The sequence below is a fragment of the Rana temporaria genome, chromosome 11 (assembly GCF_905171775.1).
Source record: "Rana temporaria chromosome 11, aRanTem1.1, whole genome shotgun sequence".
NCBI lineage: Eukaryota > Metazoa > Chordata > Amphibia > Anura > Ranidae > Rana > Rana temporaria.
The window spans coordinates 161,951,267-161,971,573 of NC_053499.1; the positions used below are offsets into that span (position 1 = coordinate 161,951,267).

The 20,307-nt window shown below is 48.1% G+C and overlaps 1 protein-coding gene across 2 annotated transcripts; it reads left to right on the forward strand.

The window, feature by feature from the left end:
* Nucleotides 1-205: 205 nt before the first annotated feature.
* Nucleotides 206-18,438, forward strand: TERF2 (telomeric repeat binding factor 2). 2 transcript variants are annotated; one of them, XM_040329601.1, is made up of 10 exons: nt 206-513; nt 2,502-2,597; nt 4,525-4,655; nt 6,464-6,550; nt 8,236-8,382; nt 10,921-11,096; nt 12,527-12,931; nt 14,728-14,807; nt 16,592-16,644; nt 17,952-18,438. In XM_040329601.1, exons 1-10 carry the CDS (start codon nt 366-368, stop codon nt 18,108-18,110), a joined length of 1,482 nt encoding a protein of 493 aa, XP_040185535.1. In that variant the 5' UTR covers nt 206-365; the 3' UTR covers nt 18,111-18,438. The 2 variants fall into 2 exon arrangements, with proteins under 2 accessions (XP_040185535.1, XP_040185536.1); XM_040329602.1 differs by having other exon boundaries at nt 207-513; nt 12,728-12,931; nt 17,952-18,437.
* Nucleotides 18,439-20,307: the final 1,869 nt, after the last annotated feature.

Below are 20,307 nucleotides of genomic sequence, written 5' to 3' on the forward strand. Positions count from 1 at the left end.
TACTGTATTTAAGCATATAAGCTCCGTTTTGTTTTGAAAATAACTGCGAAATCTAAAACTCCAGTGGGTGTAACAAGATGTCCGCTTGCCCCCTTCTCACTCTATCATTACTGTGCAGGAGTGTGGGGTGTAGCAAGATGTCGACGACGAAACGTCACTTCCGGAGCAATCTGTGAAGGGGAGCCGAATGTGACAGGACGCTGGCGCTGCGGAGACGTCATGTGACCGGAAGTGGGGCAGGCAGCGGCGCTGCTGACTATACACGCACAGGAGTAGAGCATGGTGGTGACAGTGGCGCTAAGCCGACGTCATGTGACCGGAAGTGGCGCGGGCTGCCAAAACATTGTGCACGCGGGAGAAGGAGGATGATGGCGGGATTTGCGGAGGGCGATGCCTGGGCTCTGGAGCCTGTGGTGAACCAATGGGTGCTGGACTACTTCTTCCACCTGGCTGTGCTGGCCTTCAGGAGCGGACGCCATGACGAATTCACGGAGCTCCGGGATGTTGTGTCAGGTGACTGGAGGGGGCGGGGCTGTGTCTAGGCTTGTATCTCTGGGACTTGTAGTCCCTCCCTGGACTGGATGTTGGAACCTCTAAAGAGAACCTGTCGCACCTTTCTGATGATACGTGTGCAGTGACGGGGTCTGAGCTGGTCTGGGGGGGGAGCGCCCTCAAAGGCGTTGATGCGTGTTGTGTTGCTAGGCAACTATTGCGAAACAATTATTTTTTTTGGTGACCGGTTCTCTTTAACGGCTTCCCACCCCGATTGTAAAAATGAGGGCCAGACGGGAGCACTGCTATTATCGTGGGAGGAAGTCATGTGACCGGCCCGGTACCTTGTGATCGCTGTGACCAATCGCATGTCACAGCGACCGCAATGGCACGTGATTGGGGGCAGTTCAGAAAAATGATTATTACGGTGATGATCACCGTAATAAACAATCGGTGAGAATTTTTTTTTTTAAGGAAAAATCTTTTTTTTTTTCTTTTGTGTTATAACATTTTGTAAATATTTTTTCTCCTTCACTGATGGGCACTGGCAGGCTTTATTGCTGGGTGCTGATTGGCACCTTTAAAGGGCATCCATGGTGGTCCTGGGTGGGCATCCCTGGTGGTCCTGGGTATGCATCCCTGGTGGCCCTGGGTGGGTATGCATCCCTGGTGGCCATCCCTGGTTATGCATCCCTGGTGATCCTGGGTGGGCATCCCTTGTGGTCCTGGGTATGCATCCCTGGTGGCCCTGGGTGGGCATCCCTGGTGGCCCTGGGTGGGCATCCCTGGTGGCCCTGGGTGGGCATTCCTGGTGGCCCTTAGTGGGCATCCCTGGTAGTCCTGGGTGGGCATCCCTGGTGGTCCTGGGTATGCACCCTGGGTGGGTATCCCTGGTGGCCATCCCTGGGTATGCATCCCTGGTGGCCCTGGGTGGGCATCCCTGGTAGTCCTGGGTATGCACCCTGGGTGGGTATCACTGGTGGCCATCCCTGGGTATGCATCCCTGGTGGCCCTGGGTGGGCATCCCTGGTAGTCCTGACTCCTGAGTATGCATCCCAGGTGGCCCTGGGTGGGCATCACTGGTAGTCCTGAGTATGCATCCCTGGTGGTCCTGGGTATGCATCCCTGGGTGGGCATCCCTGGTGGCCCTGGGTGGGCATCCCTGGTGGCCATCCCTGGGTATGCATCCATGGTGCATCCCTGGTGGCCATCCCTGGGTATGCATCCATGGTGCATCCCTGGTGGGCATCCTCAGGGTGGTTGCACTGATAATCCGTGCAGGACCCCCCCCCCCCCCTGTTAGGAGAGCAGCGGTTCGGCTCTCTACTCGCGTCTGTCAGACGCGAGTGGAGGAAAAGCCAATAAACGTCTCTTCCTGTTTACACCGTGATGAGTTGTGATTGGACACGGCGAATCACATGGTAAAGAGTCTCTGCCAGAGGGGGTCCTGGGGTCCCTGGTGGCCCTGGGTAGGCATCCTCAGGGGGGGCTGCACTGATGATCAATCAGCGCAGGACCCCTCCCAGGACGCTCTTTACCCAGATCGGAGATGCGGTGCGTCTTATGACGTCCGGTCAGGATAGAACAACCACTTTCAGGGCGGTCCCGAAGTGGTTAAAGTGTGACTGCACCGAAAGCTTTGGCCTGGGCAGGAAGGGTATTAAGGGGGGTAATGAGACATCTGTGCTCTAAAAGACCCCCCAACACACCTGTCCTCCAATCAAGCTAATGGGGCACAGATATCGCTCCATTATCTACTGGCTTGGCCGTACTAGTTGGAGAAAGTGGCACCAGGACCCAGGAGGGTCATTAGGAGGAAGGGAAGGTCATTGAACGGGCATTCACTGATTTCTCTACACAGTGCCACCCACCATGCCTGTCGATGGGTGCGCAGAGCCTGGGAAACATGGCAGGGAGGTGGGGGGGGGGGTGTGGGTGTCTATAAAAATATTTTTTTCTTAAATCTCAATTACTTGATATAATTATTTTTTTTAATGTTTTATTTCTAGTTTTAATCCAACGTCCCTTTAGAACAATGGAGAAGAACACGCAGGTCCTGCGCATCATGCAATGCTTTTCCCGCATTGAGGAAGGGGACGATCCAGGTGAGTGGCTGGGCGGATCTTCGTCTGCAAGCGTTGCTTATCACTAAAGCCTCGTACACACCATCGGATTTTCCGACGGGAATTGTGTGATGACAGCCTGTTGTAGTCATTTCTCTTTTTCTTTTTGCTGTAAATCAAAGTGGAAAAAATTTGGAGAACCTTCATCTCAAATAAAAATCTATATGATGGGGGGGGGGATTATTCTACAGATTCCAGGGGTGCAACGGATCATCATTGATCCGAACGGGTCAACTCCAGCGGATCAGCACCCCACGCGATCCACCGATTGAGACCGTAGGAAAGGCAGCGGCTTCGGCCTAGCTCCGGAGTGGCGCCCATCTTGGTACACCCGGCGGCGGCCTAGGTGAGCTTTCGCAGAGCGGCGCTGACTGGGGAGATGTGGACATTACAGTGGGGGGTGATGAGTGGAGAGGACGTGGACATTGCGGTGGGGGGGGGGAGATGACGTGGACATTGCGGGGGGGGGGGGGGATGACGTGGACATTGCGGTGGGGGGGGGGGATGACGTGGACATTGCGGTGGGGGGGGGAGATGACGTGGACATTGCGGTGGGGGGGGGAGATGACGTGGACATTGCGGTGGGGGGGAGATGACGTGGACATTGCGGTGGGGGGGGGGAGATGACGTGGACATTGCGGTGGGGGGGGGGGGGAGATGACGTGGACATTGCGGTGGGGGGGGGGAGATGACGTGGACATTGCGGTGGGGGGGGGGAGATGACGTGGACATTGCGGTGGGGGGGGGAGATGACGTGGACATTGCGGTGGGGGGGGGAGATGACGTGGACATTGCGGTGGGGGGGGGGGGAGATGACGTGGACATTGCGGTGGGGGGGGGGGAGATGACGTGGACATTGCGGTGGGGGGGGGGAGATGACGTGGACATTGCGGTGGGGGTGGGGAGATGACGTGGACATTGCGGTGGGGGTGGGGAGATGACGTGGACATTGCGGTGGGGGGGGGGGAGATGACGTGGACATTGCGGTGGGGGGGGGGAGATGACGTGGACATTGCGGTGGGGGGGGGGGAGATGACGTGGACATTGCGGTGGGGGGGGGGGGGGAGATGACGTGGACATTGCGGTGGGGGGGGGAGATGACGTGGACATTGCGGGGGGGGGGGGAGATGACGTGGACATTGCGGTGGGGGGGGGAGATGACGTGGACATTGCGGTGGGGGGGGGGAGATGACGTGGACATTGCGGTGGGGGGAAAAGATGACGTGGACATTGCGGTGGGGGGGGGAGATGACGTGGACATTGCGGTGGGGGGGGAGATGACGTGGACATTGCGGTGGGGGGGGGAGATGACGTGGACATTGCGGTGGGGGGGGGAGATGACGTGGACATTGCGGTGGGGGGGGGAGATGACGTGGACATTGCGGTGGGGGGGGGGAGCTGACGGGGACATTGCGGTGGGGGGGGGGAGATGACGTGGACATTGCGGTGGGGGGGGGGAGATGACGTGGACATTGCGGTGGGGGGAAAAGATGACGTGGACATTGCGGTGGGGGGGGAGATGACGTGGACATTGCGGTGGGGGGGGAGATGACGTGGACATTGCGGTGGGGGGGGGAGATGACGTGGACATTGCGGTGGGGGGGGGAGATGACGTGGACATTGCGGTGGGGGGGGGAGATGACGTGGACATTACGGTGGGGACTATATATGGTGGTGATCCGATCCGTGACTCTGATCCGAGGAACGATCCGAACCGTGAGTTCTTTTGGTCCGTTGCACCCCTAACGGATTCCTTCCTGTTTTTTCTGGTTGTCTTCTGAGAGACGGAAGCTCTCTGCAGATTGAATGGAAGCCGCTTCTGATAATCTGAGACTCTCGGAGGGTTGTGTGGTTTTCTGTACTCCGTACTCAGAATGACTTTTGTGGTTTTTCTTTCCTGCACCTCCAGACTGCGTCTTCGATCAGGACAGTAATGAGACGCCCCTGGAATCGGCTCTTGAGGTTCTTAATCTGGCGGACAATGAGATGACGCTGGATAAAGAGGCAATGAAAAGCAATCTGCTAATGTTAAAAGAGGCGGTGAGTATTTATTACATTCACCACACATCCACATTACTATTACAGGGGTAAGGGCTGCTTATGACATTGGCAAAGTACATAAAACATATTACTATGACGTACAAACAAAACTAAAGCGGAACTTCAAGCAGATCAAAGTAAAAAAATATATATATATATTAAAAAAAAAAAAGTGCTCTTGCCACTAAAATATTGATAAATCATATTCATAAGTAAACAAACAATAAACCATATGGTGAATAGTATGTAACTCAATCCCAAAAAGATCAAAATTAATAAAAAATAAATAAAAATCTGTGCAACACAATCACAAAAAAATAAACTGCAAACAATATTATATATGTAACTTAATGCAAAAAATGCAAGTAAACAATATATATGCAACCAAATCCCCAATAATACATCTCAAATTAAATATATATCTCATCCCCAATGAGTGCAGATAAGTTCAGTAGATATATCAGGTGCTGATATTTTGTACATTTTAAAGTTTTTTATTTTTTATTTTTACACAGTTCTTTAATTTTTTTTTAATTACATTCCTTGTGACAGCAATAAAAGTGATGTAAAGTAATTTTCTAGCAAAAAAAAAAAAAAAATGATTTTAACTTAAAAACAACAAATTTTGGTGTTTTAGTGGTTAAACGTTCCTAATTTACATACAGAAGTTTATCGCATTCGCTTAAGAAAGGTACGGATCCTCACGGGATCCGTATGTGGGTAAGAGGGCCCGTAACTGATAGAATGTTTTAAAACTTTGCAGACTGCCCAGACTTTGACTTTTGAAGGCTGAGACCAGAGAGAAAATCTCTGCATACCAAAGACCGGAAAGATGGGAAACCCTTTGCCAAGATCACAAGGGGGGGGGGGGGGATCACGATAACGATTCTTGAGGATTAATCGTGCAGCTCTAGGGCCGGATTCAGATACATTGGTGTATCTGTCCGGCCCGCGTAACGTATCTCCAATACGTTACGGCGCTCTAACTTTATTCAGAAAGAACTTGCGCCCTTAGTTACGGCGGCGTAACGTAATGTGTTGCGGCGTAAGGCCACATAATTCAAATGGGGATGTAGGGGGCGTGTTTTATTAAAATTTTGGTTGATCCCGCGTTTTTTACGTTCTGTTTAAACGGCGCATGCGCCGTCCGTAAAATATCCCAGTGTGCATTGCTCTAAATGACGTCGCAAGGACGTCATTGGTTTCGACGTGAACGTAAATTACGTCCAGCCGTATTCGCGAACAACTTACGCAAACTACGTAAAATTTCAAAACTCGGCATGGGAACGACGGCCATACTTAACATTAGCTACCCCTCATATAGCAGGGGTAACTATACGCCGGAAAAAGCCGAACGCAAATGACGTAAAAAAAATTGCCGGGCGGTCGTTCGTTTAAAGCGTAAATCCTCATTTGCATATTCGTCGCGTAAAAATACGGAAGCGCCACCTAGCGGCCAGCCGGGAATTGCAGCCTAAGATCCAACGCTGTCGGATCTTAGGGATATCTATACGTAACTTAATTTTATGAATCAGTCGCATAGATACGACGGCCGGACTCAGAGATACGACTGCGTATCAGGAGATACGCCGTCGTATCTCTTTCTGAATCCAGCCCATAGTGTGTTGTATGTGATTATTTTTTATATATATATATATACACCTCAAAGGCATTCTGACACCATATCAATAGAGTCTATCCATTTAGCCCCTATTTTATAAAAAAAAAAATTGGGCATCCTCTTGCTTCGTATGTCATTTTGTATAGAATGCAGCAGACTATAACATTCTTGTGTCTGTCCTCTGCAGGCGGTGGTGGCGTGTATAAAAAAGAAGCAGTTTAGTAAAGCCAGCAATATCATGAAGAAATGCATTTCAAATAGCAATGAAACCAAGGTAAGGGGTGTGTGTGTGTGTGTCTGTGTGTCTGTGTGTCTGTGTGTGTGTGTGTCTGTGTGTGTGTGTGTCTGTGTGTGTGTGTGTCTGTGTGTGTGTGTGTGTGTGTGTGTGTCTGTGTGTCTGTGTGTCTGTGTGTGTGTGTGTTTTTCCTTAATAAATTATTATTATTTTTTTGTATGATCTTTATTTTATATTTCCAATATAACATACATTGAGAAAAACAAAAGGGGGGCACATAGGGGATCAAGGGGGGGGGGGGACATTGGGTTACACGAGCAAAGGAACCTTTGATACATTCAGTATCTAGCTTCATATGACTTCATCAAGTTATACCCCAGCAACAGAGAGGCGATTGTGTGCATTCCAAATGTTGTATCAAAACAGGATTGCGTTCTCGTATATTGGGGGGGATGGGCGTACCTGAAAGCAATGAACATAACGATCAAGCAGCACAACAGCATTGGGTGTAAATCCATAACCCTTATAGAGAGCCCATGGGTCTGTGGCACGCAGGTCTCGCCCTCCAGGAAATCTTTTACAGTCATCCTCTAATCAACCTGCGTGGGGGGGGGTGGCGGCAGTTGGTGTCTGCGTCATATTAGACGTATAATGTATCCAAGTGGCCCATAAAGCGTAAAATGTAATCATACCTGTCTTTGTTGTTTGCCACATAAACTATTTATTAAAGCGGAGTTCCACCCAAAAGTGGAACTTCCGCTTAACCCACTCCTCGCCCCTTTACATGCCACATTTGGCATTTAATTTTTTTGGGGGGGGAGTGGGGGCTTCAGGAGGAGTGTGACTTCCTGTCCCACTTCCTCCTTCCGCCGAGGGGCTGGTAAGGCGGATAGCCTAATCGCCTTTCTGCAGCCCCTCCCTGTAGGCGATCGCCTGGGACACGTGACAGGTCCTAGGCGATCGCCTGTCCAATTGCATGGCGCCGCTCGCGTATGCGCAGTGAGTGCCCGGTCGTGAAGCCGAAAGTTGTCACGGCCGGGTGCCCAAACTCGGAATGAAGACGCCCGCCGGAGAGAGGAGCGGACCCCCGGCTGGCGCGTCGCTGTAACGCTGGAGCAGGTGAGTGTCTGTTTATTAAAAGCCAGCAGCTACACTTTTTGTAGCTGCTGACTTTTAATAAACATAAAAACTGACTGGAACACCCCTTTAAATGTATTTATTTATTTTTTGTGCAGGCTCGTCCAATGAGCCGTGTTGCGCTAAGCAGCATCACAGCAGCTATAAATCTGCTTATTTTCTCTGATGACTTGTGGTTTGGAATACAAACCTGCTGCTGTAGCTGGTTACAATGCTTATCTATGCAGCTGCAAATCCTCAGAGTTGCGATTCTGTATTTAGCTTCAAACAAGGCAAAATGCGTCGATTGACACAGAGAGCGAGGCTTTTCCCTGCCCCCCCCCCCCATCATACGATGTGATTGACTATGACAGGAGCTGTGGCTCCCGTTGCTATCAGTTTGCCTAGTGAGGAGGGAGAGAGCCGCTGTTCCTCGTGCACATCACTGGATCGAGATCGGGCTCAGGTGAGTATAAAAGGGGGTCGGGGGGGAGGATCCTGCAGCACAGAAGAGGTGTGTTGAGGTCTTCCTGCATACACACACACTGTCATTTTTGTTAATAATGGTTCTAAATCGGCTTCAGGTTATTAATTGCTGACCTTTTCAGAAACTGCGGGCGGAGCTTCAATATATCATCTCGAAGAAGAACTCCCACCACCCCATGATAGCAAACTTTTCTCTCACCACCATCAAGCAGAAGACGTACGAAATGTTTGAGGAACGGATTAAGCAGATTCCATGCTTCCTGATGACGGTAGGTAGACCTGGACTTGTCACCAAATAAGTACAAAGGGGTGGATTTACTGAAGGCAAATAGACTGGGCACTTTACAAATGCAATTGCACTCATTTTCCCCCCAGAGCTTCATGAAAGTGGTAAAGCTCTGCTGATTTTCCATCATCCAATCATCTGCAAGCAAAAACTACTTTTATTTTCCTTGCACCTGATGTGGTTAAAGCTTCACTTTGTAAAGAATACACAATTTACTAATCTCTGGGGGAATATGAGTGCACGCTCTATTTGCCTCTAGTAAATCCACCCCAAAGACTCCTGTTTTTTATTTTGGGGAAAGCTGGTGCCATAAATTTAAGCTCGGATTTGGGAAAGAGAGAGAAGTAGCACTTTAAAGCGGATCTCCCACGCAAAAACGTTTTTTTTTAAGGGCTATTTAAATGGTTAATGGCACTGATTTTCTAAACTCACGTTTTTGGTGTCCCACGGCCGCTCCGCTGTCAATCTTTGTGCAATATATACTTACATTATGCGTTCTGTTCCGTTTCCATTTTAATTGTGGGCATAAGCCCACAAGCAGGCACTTCCTTGTTCCGGTGGATGCTGATGTCCCAGCATCCACCGCTCGATCATGCGCACTCGCAACGGCGGAGTAGAAGCTTGAGCGTCTGTGTTGCCATGACAACGGCACTTCCTGGTCCCCGAAATCGCGCGATGTTTCCTCTGCCAGAATATGATCACAAGGGAGCTATGACACAAGCTCCCAGAACACACTGCGCGGTCCAGGAAATAAAGAAATGCCCGAGAAAAAGGCGAACTAATATATCTGGTACTGTACATTTTTAATAAAACAAAAATATCCGTTTGGGCATTGTTTTGTAGCAGCAGTAATATTACGATTATCTTTAAATTCGCGTGGAGCTCCGCTTTAACCACTTGTCATCTGCCCTGTTGAGGAAGACTCTGTTGTTCTGGGCGGATGTCATGACGTCACGCCTTTACAAGCCACTAGGGGGCGAGCGCACCTGCCGCGTCACTGGGCACCCGATGCGCGTGACCGGCAGTCGCGATGGCCACTGGGCATCTGCGATTGCCCAGTAACTGAGCAGGACCGTGGATCTGTGTGTGTAAACACAGAGATCTACATCCTGTCAGGGAGAGAGGTGTGTCCCTTGTACATAGGGACAACCATCGGTCACCTCCCCCATTCGCTCCCCTCCCCCTACAGTAAGAATCACTCCCTAGGGAATACATTAACCCCTTCCTCGCCCCCTAGTCTTAACCCCTTCCCTGCCAGTCACATTTATACAGTAATCAGTGCATTTTTATAGCAGAGATCACTGTATAAATGTGAATGGTCCCAAAAATGTGTCATGTGTCTGCCACAATGTCGCAGTCACGATAAACATCGCTGATCACCGCCATTACTAGTAAAAAAAATAATAATGCTATAAATCTATCCCCTATTTTGTAGACCCTATAACTTTTGCGCAAACCAATCAATAAACTCTTATTGCGATAAAAACCGCAGAGGTGATCAAATACCACCAAAAGAAAGCTCTATTTGTGTATGTGTACAGTGTCGCATGACCGCGCAGTTGTCATTCAAAGTGTGACAGCGCTGAAAGCTGAAATTTGGTCTGTGCAGGAAAGGGGGGTAATAGTGCCCTGTAGGCAAGTGGTTAAGCTAATCGGGGATTTGATAAAAAGAAAATGACCCAATGAAGCCCTCCAGTGAACACAAACCAAGCCTCCATCCCTGAATTAGGAGAAAGAGAGAAGAAGGGGTCATGGGACTTTATATGAGGCGAGGATGTGTATGTTAAATAAGGGATTTGTTGCATTGAGCAGCGCTGTCCAATCACAAGCTGGACAAAGTCTGAAGCCGGCTGTAGATGGTTCGAATCTCTGCAAGTTGAGGAAGGACCCACCGAGATTCAACCCATCTATGGCAGGCTGGTTGTACTGAAGTTGACACACACACGTGATCCTGCACACATTGGCCACCCTGTAGCAGTAAAACTGCTATAGGGTGGTCGCTCGGTGGTAAAAAGTTTTGTATTAAGATACTTGGATGAATTTCCTGGGAATACTGCCATGCAGGAACAAAGATGGTCTCTGGACAGCCGCACTCTGAACAAATTGTAGCCTTTTATTAAAAGGACAGCACTACAAGTCACAGCAAAATAAAACCTCGCTGCTGACGGGTTTCGCACTGAAACTAGTGCTTAGCCTTCGCTATGACTAAGCACTAGTTTCAGTGCGAAACGCGTCAGTGGTGAGGTTTTATTTTGCTGTGACTTGTAGTGCTGTCCTTCTTTTAATAAAAGGCTACAATTTGTTCAGTGTGCGGCTGTCCAGAGACCATCTTTGTTCCTGCTTTGCTGAGTGCATTGCCTGCACCTGAGTTATCTGCAATGGAGGATGTTCCTCTGGGTTCCCACCTGGAGCGGCTACTTCCTTTCCCAATACTGCCATGCAGGTATTAATAATAATAATAATAAAATCGTACTTGTTCTGTACATGAACATTTTAATAATGTGTTTATTTTTGTTACAAGCTTGCTCAGAAAGACAACTCTGAGGTAAACGTAACGCCTGGTGAACCGCGTGTTGCAGACACGGAAGCTCAGCGGGAAGTGGAGGCGCGCCCCCCCAATAATACTTCAAGTTCATCAGATATGGATGTTCAAAGTCCCCAGCAAAAGAAAGAGTTTAAGACGCCGACTGAAGTAAGGTGGGTGTGTTGTGACATGTAAGTGACTTTGTTACAGATGTGAAAAAAATTAAAAAAGTTAGTGGTTGTAAAGGCGAAAGGATTTTTACCTTCATGTATCCTATGCATGAAGGTAAAAAACCTTCTGGGTGCAGCCCCCCCTAATCGCCCGAGCCCCAACTTGATCCAGCAATGTGCACGGGAGCCTTGGCTGTCCAGGGACTCCCTATCCACATTGCCTGAGACAGCAGTAGAAACCATTGGCTCCCACTGCTGTTAATCACATCCAGTGAGCCAATGAGGAGAAAGCAGGGAGCTGAGCCGTGGCTCTTTGTGTCTTGGGAATGCATAGAGCAGGGATGAGGAGCGGTCATGCACCAGTGCCCCCCCATAGCAAGTGGCTTGCTATGGGGGGGGGGCACTGGTAAAGGGGGTGGAGCCAGGTGCACGAGAAGAAGAGGATTGTGGCTGCTCTGTACAAAAAAAAAGCTAAACTTTAATACTTGTCCTATTGCTTATGCCAGGGGTCCTCAAACTACAGCCCTCCAGTTCTTCAGGAACTACAATTCCCATCATGCCTAGTCATGTCAATGATTGACAGAGTCTTGCAATGCCTCATGGGATGTGTAGTTCCGCAACAGCTGGAGGGCCGTAGTTTGAAGATCACTGGCTTATGCCAATCTTCATGTTGCAGAGATAAAAATGCCTAAAGAATCTTCTGAAAGTGTTGGATGCCGGATTCTCCTCCCTTGATTCATTTCACTGTCTGGGGATCCGGACCCGGGCCTCACCACCTTGAGGGGTGAATATTTCTGTGGTACCAAATGAGGTTTTAGAATTTTGGTGGCCTCTTGGACCTTTTAAAGGGGTTGTAAAGATACATTTTTTTCCTAAATATCTTCCTGTACCTTAGTGCAGTCCTCCTTCACTTACCTCATCCTTCCATTTTGCTTTTAAATGTCCTTATTTCTTCTGAGAAATCCTCACTTCCTGTTCTTCTGTCTGTAACTCCACACAGTAATGCAAAGCTTTCTCCCTGGTGTGGAGCGTCGTGCTCGCCCCCTCCCTTGGACTACAGGAGAGTCAGGACGCCCACTAACGCACAGCTCCTTTCTCTATCTGCAACGTAGAGGGGGTCCTGACTCTCCTATATTCCAAGGGAGAGGGCGAGCACGACACTCCACACCAGGGAGAAAGCCTCACATTACCGTGTGGAGTTACAGACAGAAGAACAGGAAGTGAGGATTTCTCAGAAGAAATAAGGACATTTAAAAGCAAAATGGAAGGATGAGGTAAGTGAAGGAGGACTGCACTAAGGGAAAGGAAGATATTTAGGGGGAAAAATTACCTTTACAACCTCTTTAAATCATTTCTTAGGTTTGCTATAAGCAGGCGCTGGTCTATTTTTCTGGGTACTAACCCCAACCCTCATCCATTTCTCCTGCCTTTAGGTCAGAAATAGACCGCGGCCCGGTTTATAGCCTTTCCGCCATAAAATCCACATGGAGGTCACTGTGTCGAGATCCGCACCCAGAGGCTAAATTCAGGGAACTTTGCGAGTCGCCTTTCTCTAAACAAGCCGACGCCCCCTCCTCCCAAACTCCCTCTGCCGAAACCCTCACCAGTAAGAGGCCTCCTGCTTGCACCCCTAGGGAGGACTTGTCCCCTTCAGAAGAACTTGGACAGGCCGGTCCGCCAATGACTCTCCACCAGCTGGTCATGGAGCCCGACAGCCAGCAGGACAATGAGATCGAAGAGGAGAGACCGAGCAAAGCTCCTTCCCCAAAAAATCAGGGCGGCAACTCAACTGTGCGAAGATTGTTCAATTCTCCCCCAACAAACAAGAAGAGAAAACAGTGAGTAACTCTATATATAACGTTTAAAAAAAAATAAACTCTGTAATAAAATTCTGCCTTTTTTTTTTTTAATTAACCACTTCCCGACGGCCGTACGACTTTGTACGGCCGCAGGGTGGCTCTAAATCTCTGAGCCGCCGTCTTTTTGCGGCCTCCGCTCCTCCTGGCCACTGGGGAGCACGCCGGCGGCGCGCGCGTGCCTGCCGCATCACTGAGATGCCGATGCGCGTGCCTGGTGGCCGCGAACGGCGGTTACAGAGACAAGGACGTGGATCTGTGTGTAATGATGGGGTGTAAACACAAAAATATGCAGAATACGTATAGGTCTAGACTGAGAAAAATTATAAAAAAAAAAAAAAAATGGGCTATTTATTATAGCAAGTAAAAAATATTATTTTATTTTTTTTAAATTGTCGCTCTTTTTTGTTTATAGCGCAAAAAATAAAAACCGCAGAGGTGATCAAATACCACCAAAAGAAAGCTCTATTTGTGAGAACAAAAGGACGCCAATTTTGTTTGGGAGCCACGTCGCACGACCACGCAATTGTCAGTTAAAGCGACGCAGTGCCGAATCGCAAAAAGTGCTCTGGTCTTTGACCAGCAATATGGTCCGGGGGTTAAGTGGTTAATATAGTAAAATATTGGTGTTTTTTTTTTTTTTTAAACTTGTCCCTCTACTTTTGTTTATAGCGCACTTTTATTGCTGTCACAAGAAATGTAAACATCCCTATTGACAGTAATAGGCGGGGACAGGTACTCTTTATGGAGAGATTGGGGGGGTCTTGAAGAACCCAAACCGCTCCTTTGCACGTGAGACTCTTCGCTACACTTACTCGCTACAATGTAACGCTCCTGAGTTCTCTGAGCGAATGTGATATTATAGCAAATGTATAAATATTTGCAAGTTGGTAAATAAATAAGTATAATTTATTTATATACAAAGAATATTTTTATACGGATGCAATTCAAAAAGTGAAACCCATATTATATTATATTCTATAGATACATTATACAAACAGTGATATATTTATAAGCATTTCTTTCAATTTTGATGATTATGGCGTACAGCAAGTGACAACCCAGGATTCTGTATCTTAGAGAATTAGAATATTACATAAGACCAATTAAAAAAAAAAAAAAGGATTTTTAATACAGAAATGTTGGCTTAGTGAAAAGTCTCTCCATGTACAGCCAGAGGGAGGCAACCTCGGCCCTCCAGCTGTAGTGAAACTACAAGTCCCATCATGCCTCTGTCTCTAGGAGTCATGCCTGTGATTTGTCAGGGTCTTGCTATGTCTCATGGGACTTGTAGTTTCAAAACAGCTGGAGGGCCGAGGTTGCCTACCCCTGATGTACAGTATAGTATACACTCAATGCTTGGCCGGGGCTCCTTTTGCATGAATTACGGCATCAATGCGGCAAGGGAAGGAGGAGATCAGCCTGTGGCACTGCTGAGGTGTTATGGAAGCCCAGGTTGCTTTTGATAGCGGCCTTCAGCATTGTTGTGTCTGGTGTGTGTCATCTTCCTCTTGACAATACCCAACAGATTCTCTATGGGGTTTAGGTCAGGCAAGTTTGCTGGCCAATCAAGCACAGTGATCCCATGATCATGTGACCAGGTATTGGTAGTTTTGGCAGTGTGGGAGGTGCCAAGTCCTGCTGGAAAATTTAAATCGGCATCTCCATAAAGCCTTCTCCTTTAAATGGACCCCTAAGATTTATTATTTAATTGCTGACTTTTCTGAAATTGCCTTGTGCTTGTTGACTGCTAACTGTAAAACCCTTTGTCTCCACAGTGATGCTTTAAGCAAATCCAACGTAGAGGAGGAGGAGCAAGAGACGTGGAGTGACGAGGATGAACTGTTCAGGTCAAGAAGTAAGTTTGGTGCTGTCTACAGCAGGAGGGCAACATTTCAGTCCCCATAGGCCAAGATCTTAAGGGCGAATTCACACCTGTTCACCCCGCTAAATTGCAGAGCAACCAGAGTGATTGGGCCTCTCTGGCCACTCTGCACTGCTAGGGGCGGCTCCTCCCCCCTCCTCCTCCTTTTTCATTCACAAATGCCTTGCTCTTTGTCTTCGCCTTCTTTGTCGTCTTCGTTTACAGAAGCCTTGCTCTTAGTCTTCTTCTTCGTCTTCTTTTCATTCACAGAAGCCTTGCTCTTCGCCTTCTTTTCATTCACAGAAGCCTTGCTCTTCGTCTTCTTTTCATTCACAGAAGCCTTGCTCTTCGTCTTCTTTTCATTCACAGAAGCCTTGCTCTTCGTCTTCTTTTCATTCACAGAAGCCTTGCTCTTCGTCTTCTTTTCATTCACAGAAGCCTTGCTCTTCGTCTTCTTTTCATTCACAGAAGCCTTGCTCTTCGTCTTCTTTTCATTCACAGAAGCCTTGCTCTTCGTCTTCTGTTCATTCACAGAAGCCTTGCTCTTCGTCTTCTGTTCATTCACAGAAGCCTTGCTCTTCCTCCTTCTTCTGTTCATTCACAGAAGCCTTGCTCTTCCTCCTTCTTCTGTTCATTCACAGAAGCCTTTTGTATTCTGTGAATAAGTTCACTTGTTACAAAACACTCTGTGATTGGACAGGAGGAGGAGGAGGGATATAGTGGCTGCATGTGACTAAGAGCCGGTTCACATTGGGGCGACTCGTTAGGCGACTCAGCCGCCTGACAAGTCGCGTCCCATTCTTATCAATAGAACCGTTCTAATAGGAAAGACGCAAGTCGCTCCGACTTAGAAAAAGGTTCTTGTATGACTTCGGGGCAACTTGCATTGACTTCTATACAGAAGTAATTTTGCAAGTCGCCTCTGAAGTCGTCTTCAGGACACCTTGCCGAGTCGCCCCCGAAGTCGTGCCGCCCCGTGTGAACCGGCTCTAAGGGTCCAGTGTTGGATCCCCAGAGGCATAGTGATAGTTATGCTCCCAGCACTCAGAAAAATATGTTAACTGCAAATGAAAGCGAAGTCCACAAGGTGGCATGCACCTCGTTGGTGTTGACCCATACTTTATCCAGCTCATTTTACAAAGTAGCTGAATTCCTAGAGATTAGCTCTAAATAAGAGATGAAGAAGCGAATGTGGTATTTGTTTCCCTGCTGTGTTTTCTTCTTTTCTCTTAGAGGGATCTGCACCCCTCTGTTTCATGTCACTTGTCCCTCAGCATTGGTCCTATAGTGCAGTGTTTCTCAACTCCAGTCCTCAAGGCGCCCCAACAGGTCATGTTTTCAGGATTTCCCTCAGATGAAACGGCTGTGGTAATTACTAAGGCAGTGAAACTGATCAAAGCACCTGTGCAAAATAATGGACAGCCTGAAAACATGACCTGTTGGAGCGCCTTGAGGACTGAAGTTGAGAAACACTGCTATAGTGCCTGGTAAAGGGGTACTCTTGTTCAAGCAAAGGGACCGGGCAATGGCTTCCTCTGAACACTTGTTCAGCAGTGACCATACATCCATTATATCGGCATCGTCAGTATTTTCCATTGAAACATGATATTGGAAAAATAGAATGGAGGACAAACAACAAATCTGGCAGGGGTGGCAAAATGCATTCAGAAGGCCGACAGATTATTATGTTTTTCATTTTCATTTTATTTTATTTTTTCCAGCATAATTGCTTCTGTCGGCACAATTCTATATAACAGAAATGTTCAAATATTTTACAGATCAGAAAGCTGCAAGAGCCGGCAACACAACCACCAATGGAATTAAAAAACAGGTAAGCTGAACTGTAAGTGGCTGTAAAGCTACAGGCAACACCCACATGGCAAGCAGAGGCCCCCCAGTATACTTGGCTTATAGAAACGCAGGCTCCAATACAGAGGAAACAACAAAACAATTGGATAGAATGGTGTTTAAGGGGAGGCCAGCAGTCTGCAAACACTTAAGACCCCTGCCTTGTCCCCTCTGTTGACTGAATGTGAAGCCTGGTACACATTAATAGTTTATCTTTTTTTCATTTTAATCCAGCTGGCTGAAGGAGGGGGAAAAAAACTGACAGCTCTGGTCTGATTCACTGTACTAATAATTCGATGTTAGTACATCGATCTCCCCCGCTGAGCTACCATTGGCTGACAGTGCTGATCGGGGGAAATGGTCGGCTGCTGGTTTTCCAGCATGCTTATCCGACAGAAGCCAGCCAATCATCCGGGTTCTGTCAGACCAGCTGTCATACGCACGGGCCGAATGTGGGAAGGTTGTTATTGAACTGCCTGATGTCGCCCAAACGTCGGCCCGTGTGTACTAGGCTTTACAGTGTGCTGTCCCTGTGCATGATCCTGGTGCCAGTCTGTGGCCCTATGGAGGTGTATATAGTGCAGCAAGAATCTTGCATTCGATTGGACACATCCGTGTTGGCTTTGCACTGAGGCTGCTGTGTATCACAGAGTTTTAACTGCAGCCGAAGAGAAGGCCACAAAGTTACATGACTTTAACAGGTACTGTGGTTCCTCCTTCCAAGTCCTATGTCCATTCACTGGCCTGTAATGACATAGGAGGCAAGCAGGTGGCGCTACTATACAAACCAGTGCAGAGTTAGACCAAGAATCCAACTCTTAGACTGCATTCACACCTGAGCGTTTTGTCGCCTGAAGCGTGAAGCTCCAAAACGCTAGAGGGGAAAAAATACATTATTCTCTAATAATTGGGGGCGAATTGGGCGGATTTGGGCGTTTAAGAACATTTGTATTCCAATAGAAAGTAATGTAAATGCTGGATTTCAAGCGTCTCGAGCGTTTCTAATGCGGCCAATGAAATTGAATTTGACACCCCTGGCATAATTCATCAACTAACAGAAGAGCAAAAGGGAGAGTTCAGCGATGGCAGCCTCAATTCTTCTGTGTTCAGTGTTAGATATGTTGACATTCAGTTAGGGTACATACAGACTGTACAGGGTGTACAGGGTACATGCAGGGTGTACAGGGTACATGCAGGGTGTACAGGGTACATCAAAGGGTATACAGGGTGTTTGCAAAAATGCTACAAAATTCTACGCTTCATATGTACATCAAACTTGTTGTCTTTCAGAAATGGACTGTAGAGGAAACGGAATGGATTAAACGCGGAGTGCAGGAACTGGGTGAAGGCAACTGGGCGAAAATACTGAAAAAATTCCCGTTCCATAACCGGACTAGTGTTATGATTAAGGACAGGTGGAGGACAATGAAAAAACTCTCTATTGTATAATACTCCTGACCCAATTCCTACCCAATTTTATGGCGTCATTTTGTAACCGAGGAAGAGATACCTGAGGTATTGCGGACAGACAGATATTCACCGGCCTTTTCTTTATCCTGATTTGGACTTCGGAGAAACCAATGCAATTTTCAGTTTAAAATTTTTATAGAATGTCGTCCCCTAAATCACTGCAGGATATGGTGGCTTTGTGTCCTTTTATACACTTTTCATTGTTTTGTGCACCCATTGATATGTAAGTTGCGGTCTGTCAAAAATCTATTTTATTTGAATTCACATATCTCACCTGTTAAGACTTTACATTATATGGTCCAGCGAGACCCATCCCTACGTCGTAGGGTCCAGCGAGACCCATCCCTACGTCGTAGGGTCCAGCGAGACAGACCCTAGGCCGTAGGGTCCCAGCAAGACTGAGCCCTAGGCCGTAGGGTCCCAGCAAGACTGAGCCCTAGGTCGTAGGGTCCCAGCAAGACTGAGCCCTAGGCCGTAGGGTCCCAGCAAGACTGAGCCCTAGGCCGTGGGGTCCCAGCAAGACTGAGCCCTAGGCCGTGGGGTCCCAGCAAGACTGAGCCCTAGGCCGTGGGGTCCCAGCAAGACTGAGCCCTAGGCCGTGGGGTCCCAGCAAGACTGAGCCCTAGGTCGTGGGGTCCCAGCAAGACTGAGCCCTAGGTCGTGGGGTCCCAGCAAGACTGAGCCCTAGGTCGTGGGGTCCCAGCAAGACTGAGCCCTAGGTCGTGGGGTCCCAGCAAGACTGAGCCCTAGGTCGTGGGGTCCCAGCAAGACTGAGCCCTAGGTCGTGGGGTCCCAGCAAGACTGAGCCCTAGGTCGTGGGGTCCCAGCAAGACTGAGCCCTAGGTCGTGGGGTCCCAGCAAGACTGAGCCCTAGGTCGTGGGGTCCCAGCAAGACTGAGCCCTAGGTCGTGGGGTCCCAGCAAGACTGAGCCCTAGGTCGTGGGGTCCCAGCAAGACTGAGCCCTAGGTCGTGGGGTCCCAGCAAGACTGAGCCCTAGGTCGTGGGGTCCCAGCAAGACTGAGCCCTAGGTCGTGGGGTCCCAGCAAGACTGAGCCTACGCCGTACGAAAAGGAAAACTCTATCTGTGGAAAATCTATGCATTTAGTGCCAATATCAAATTCAGTGAGGCTGTTTGGTTAGGGATTTGGAAGCTGCTGTTGCTCGCTTGTTTTGTTGTGTGAGACTTCTTTAAAAAAAAAAAAAAAACACTTTGACACATAGCGCTAAGGGATCCTTGAGAAACGAAATGGACTGTGGTGAATGGTGACTATCAGCTCTCTCCCAAGACAGGAATGTTCTGCCAATGCTGCCCTCTGGAGATTAGAGAATCTTGAAGAAAACAGAAGGGAGCACAGGCCTAGTGCATTACCGTCAACACTTAGAAGATAAATATGGGCGTGCACATACTTGCAAAAGCCAAGGTATACCTTGTTGTACAAAACCCAGGAGACAGAATGGTATTCCAGAAGATGCAACTCACAAGGTCCTGACACGAGTCGCACAACTGCTGACGTGTTTCGAGGAACAATGCCCTCTTCTTCAGAGAAAATCAAGCAACTACTCTGAAGAAGAGAGCATGTTCCTCGAAACATGTCAGCGGTGGTTTGACTCCTGTTGTTTTTTTTTTTCTTTTACGCTGTTGTACCTTGGTTAATGTAAGTATGTACTCGCCTGTTTTTATATCCTAACAAAGTGTTGATGGCGATGCACTAGGCCTGTGCGCCCTTCTGTTCCATCCTTTTATACTTACTGTTTGAATTAATTGCCCCGAAAGAAGAAAGGGCCGCCAACACCTGATACAGGCACGATTGTTCAGGTCAGCGGCTCGCCAAATTGTACAGGAAGGATAGAAATGAACTGTCCAAGACAAGTCCGCGGGGCCGCCTCCCATATTTGTACCTAGACAGGTTCCCTTTAAGGTCATTACTGAAACTCCGCCCACAGTGTAATATAAAAAATATATATATATTTTTTTATTAACCGTATTATTTTTTTGTTTTTTTCATTTGTCCATTTATTATTGTCTTGTACAATTTTAATTCAGAAGTTTGTGTCCGTTGTTTATTCACCAATAAACTGTAGGAGTTTATTGTACCGGAATAGATGGGAGTGGCTGTTGGTTTGTGGGGTTTCTATGGCTGTGTATTGAGGGGGCGGGGAATAGATGGGAGTGGC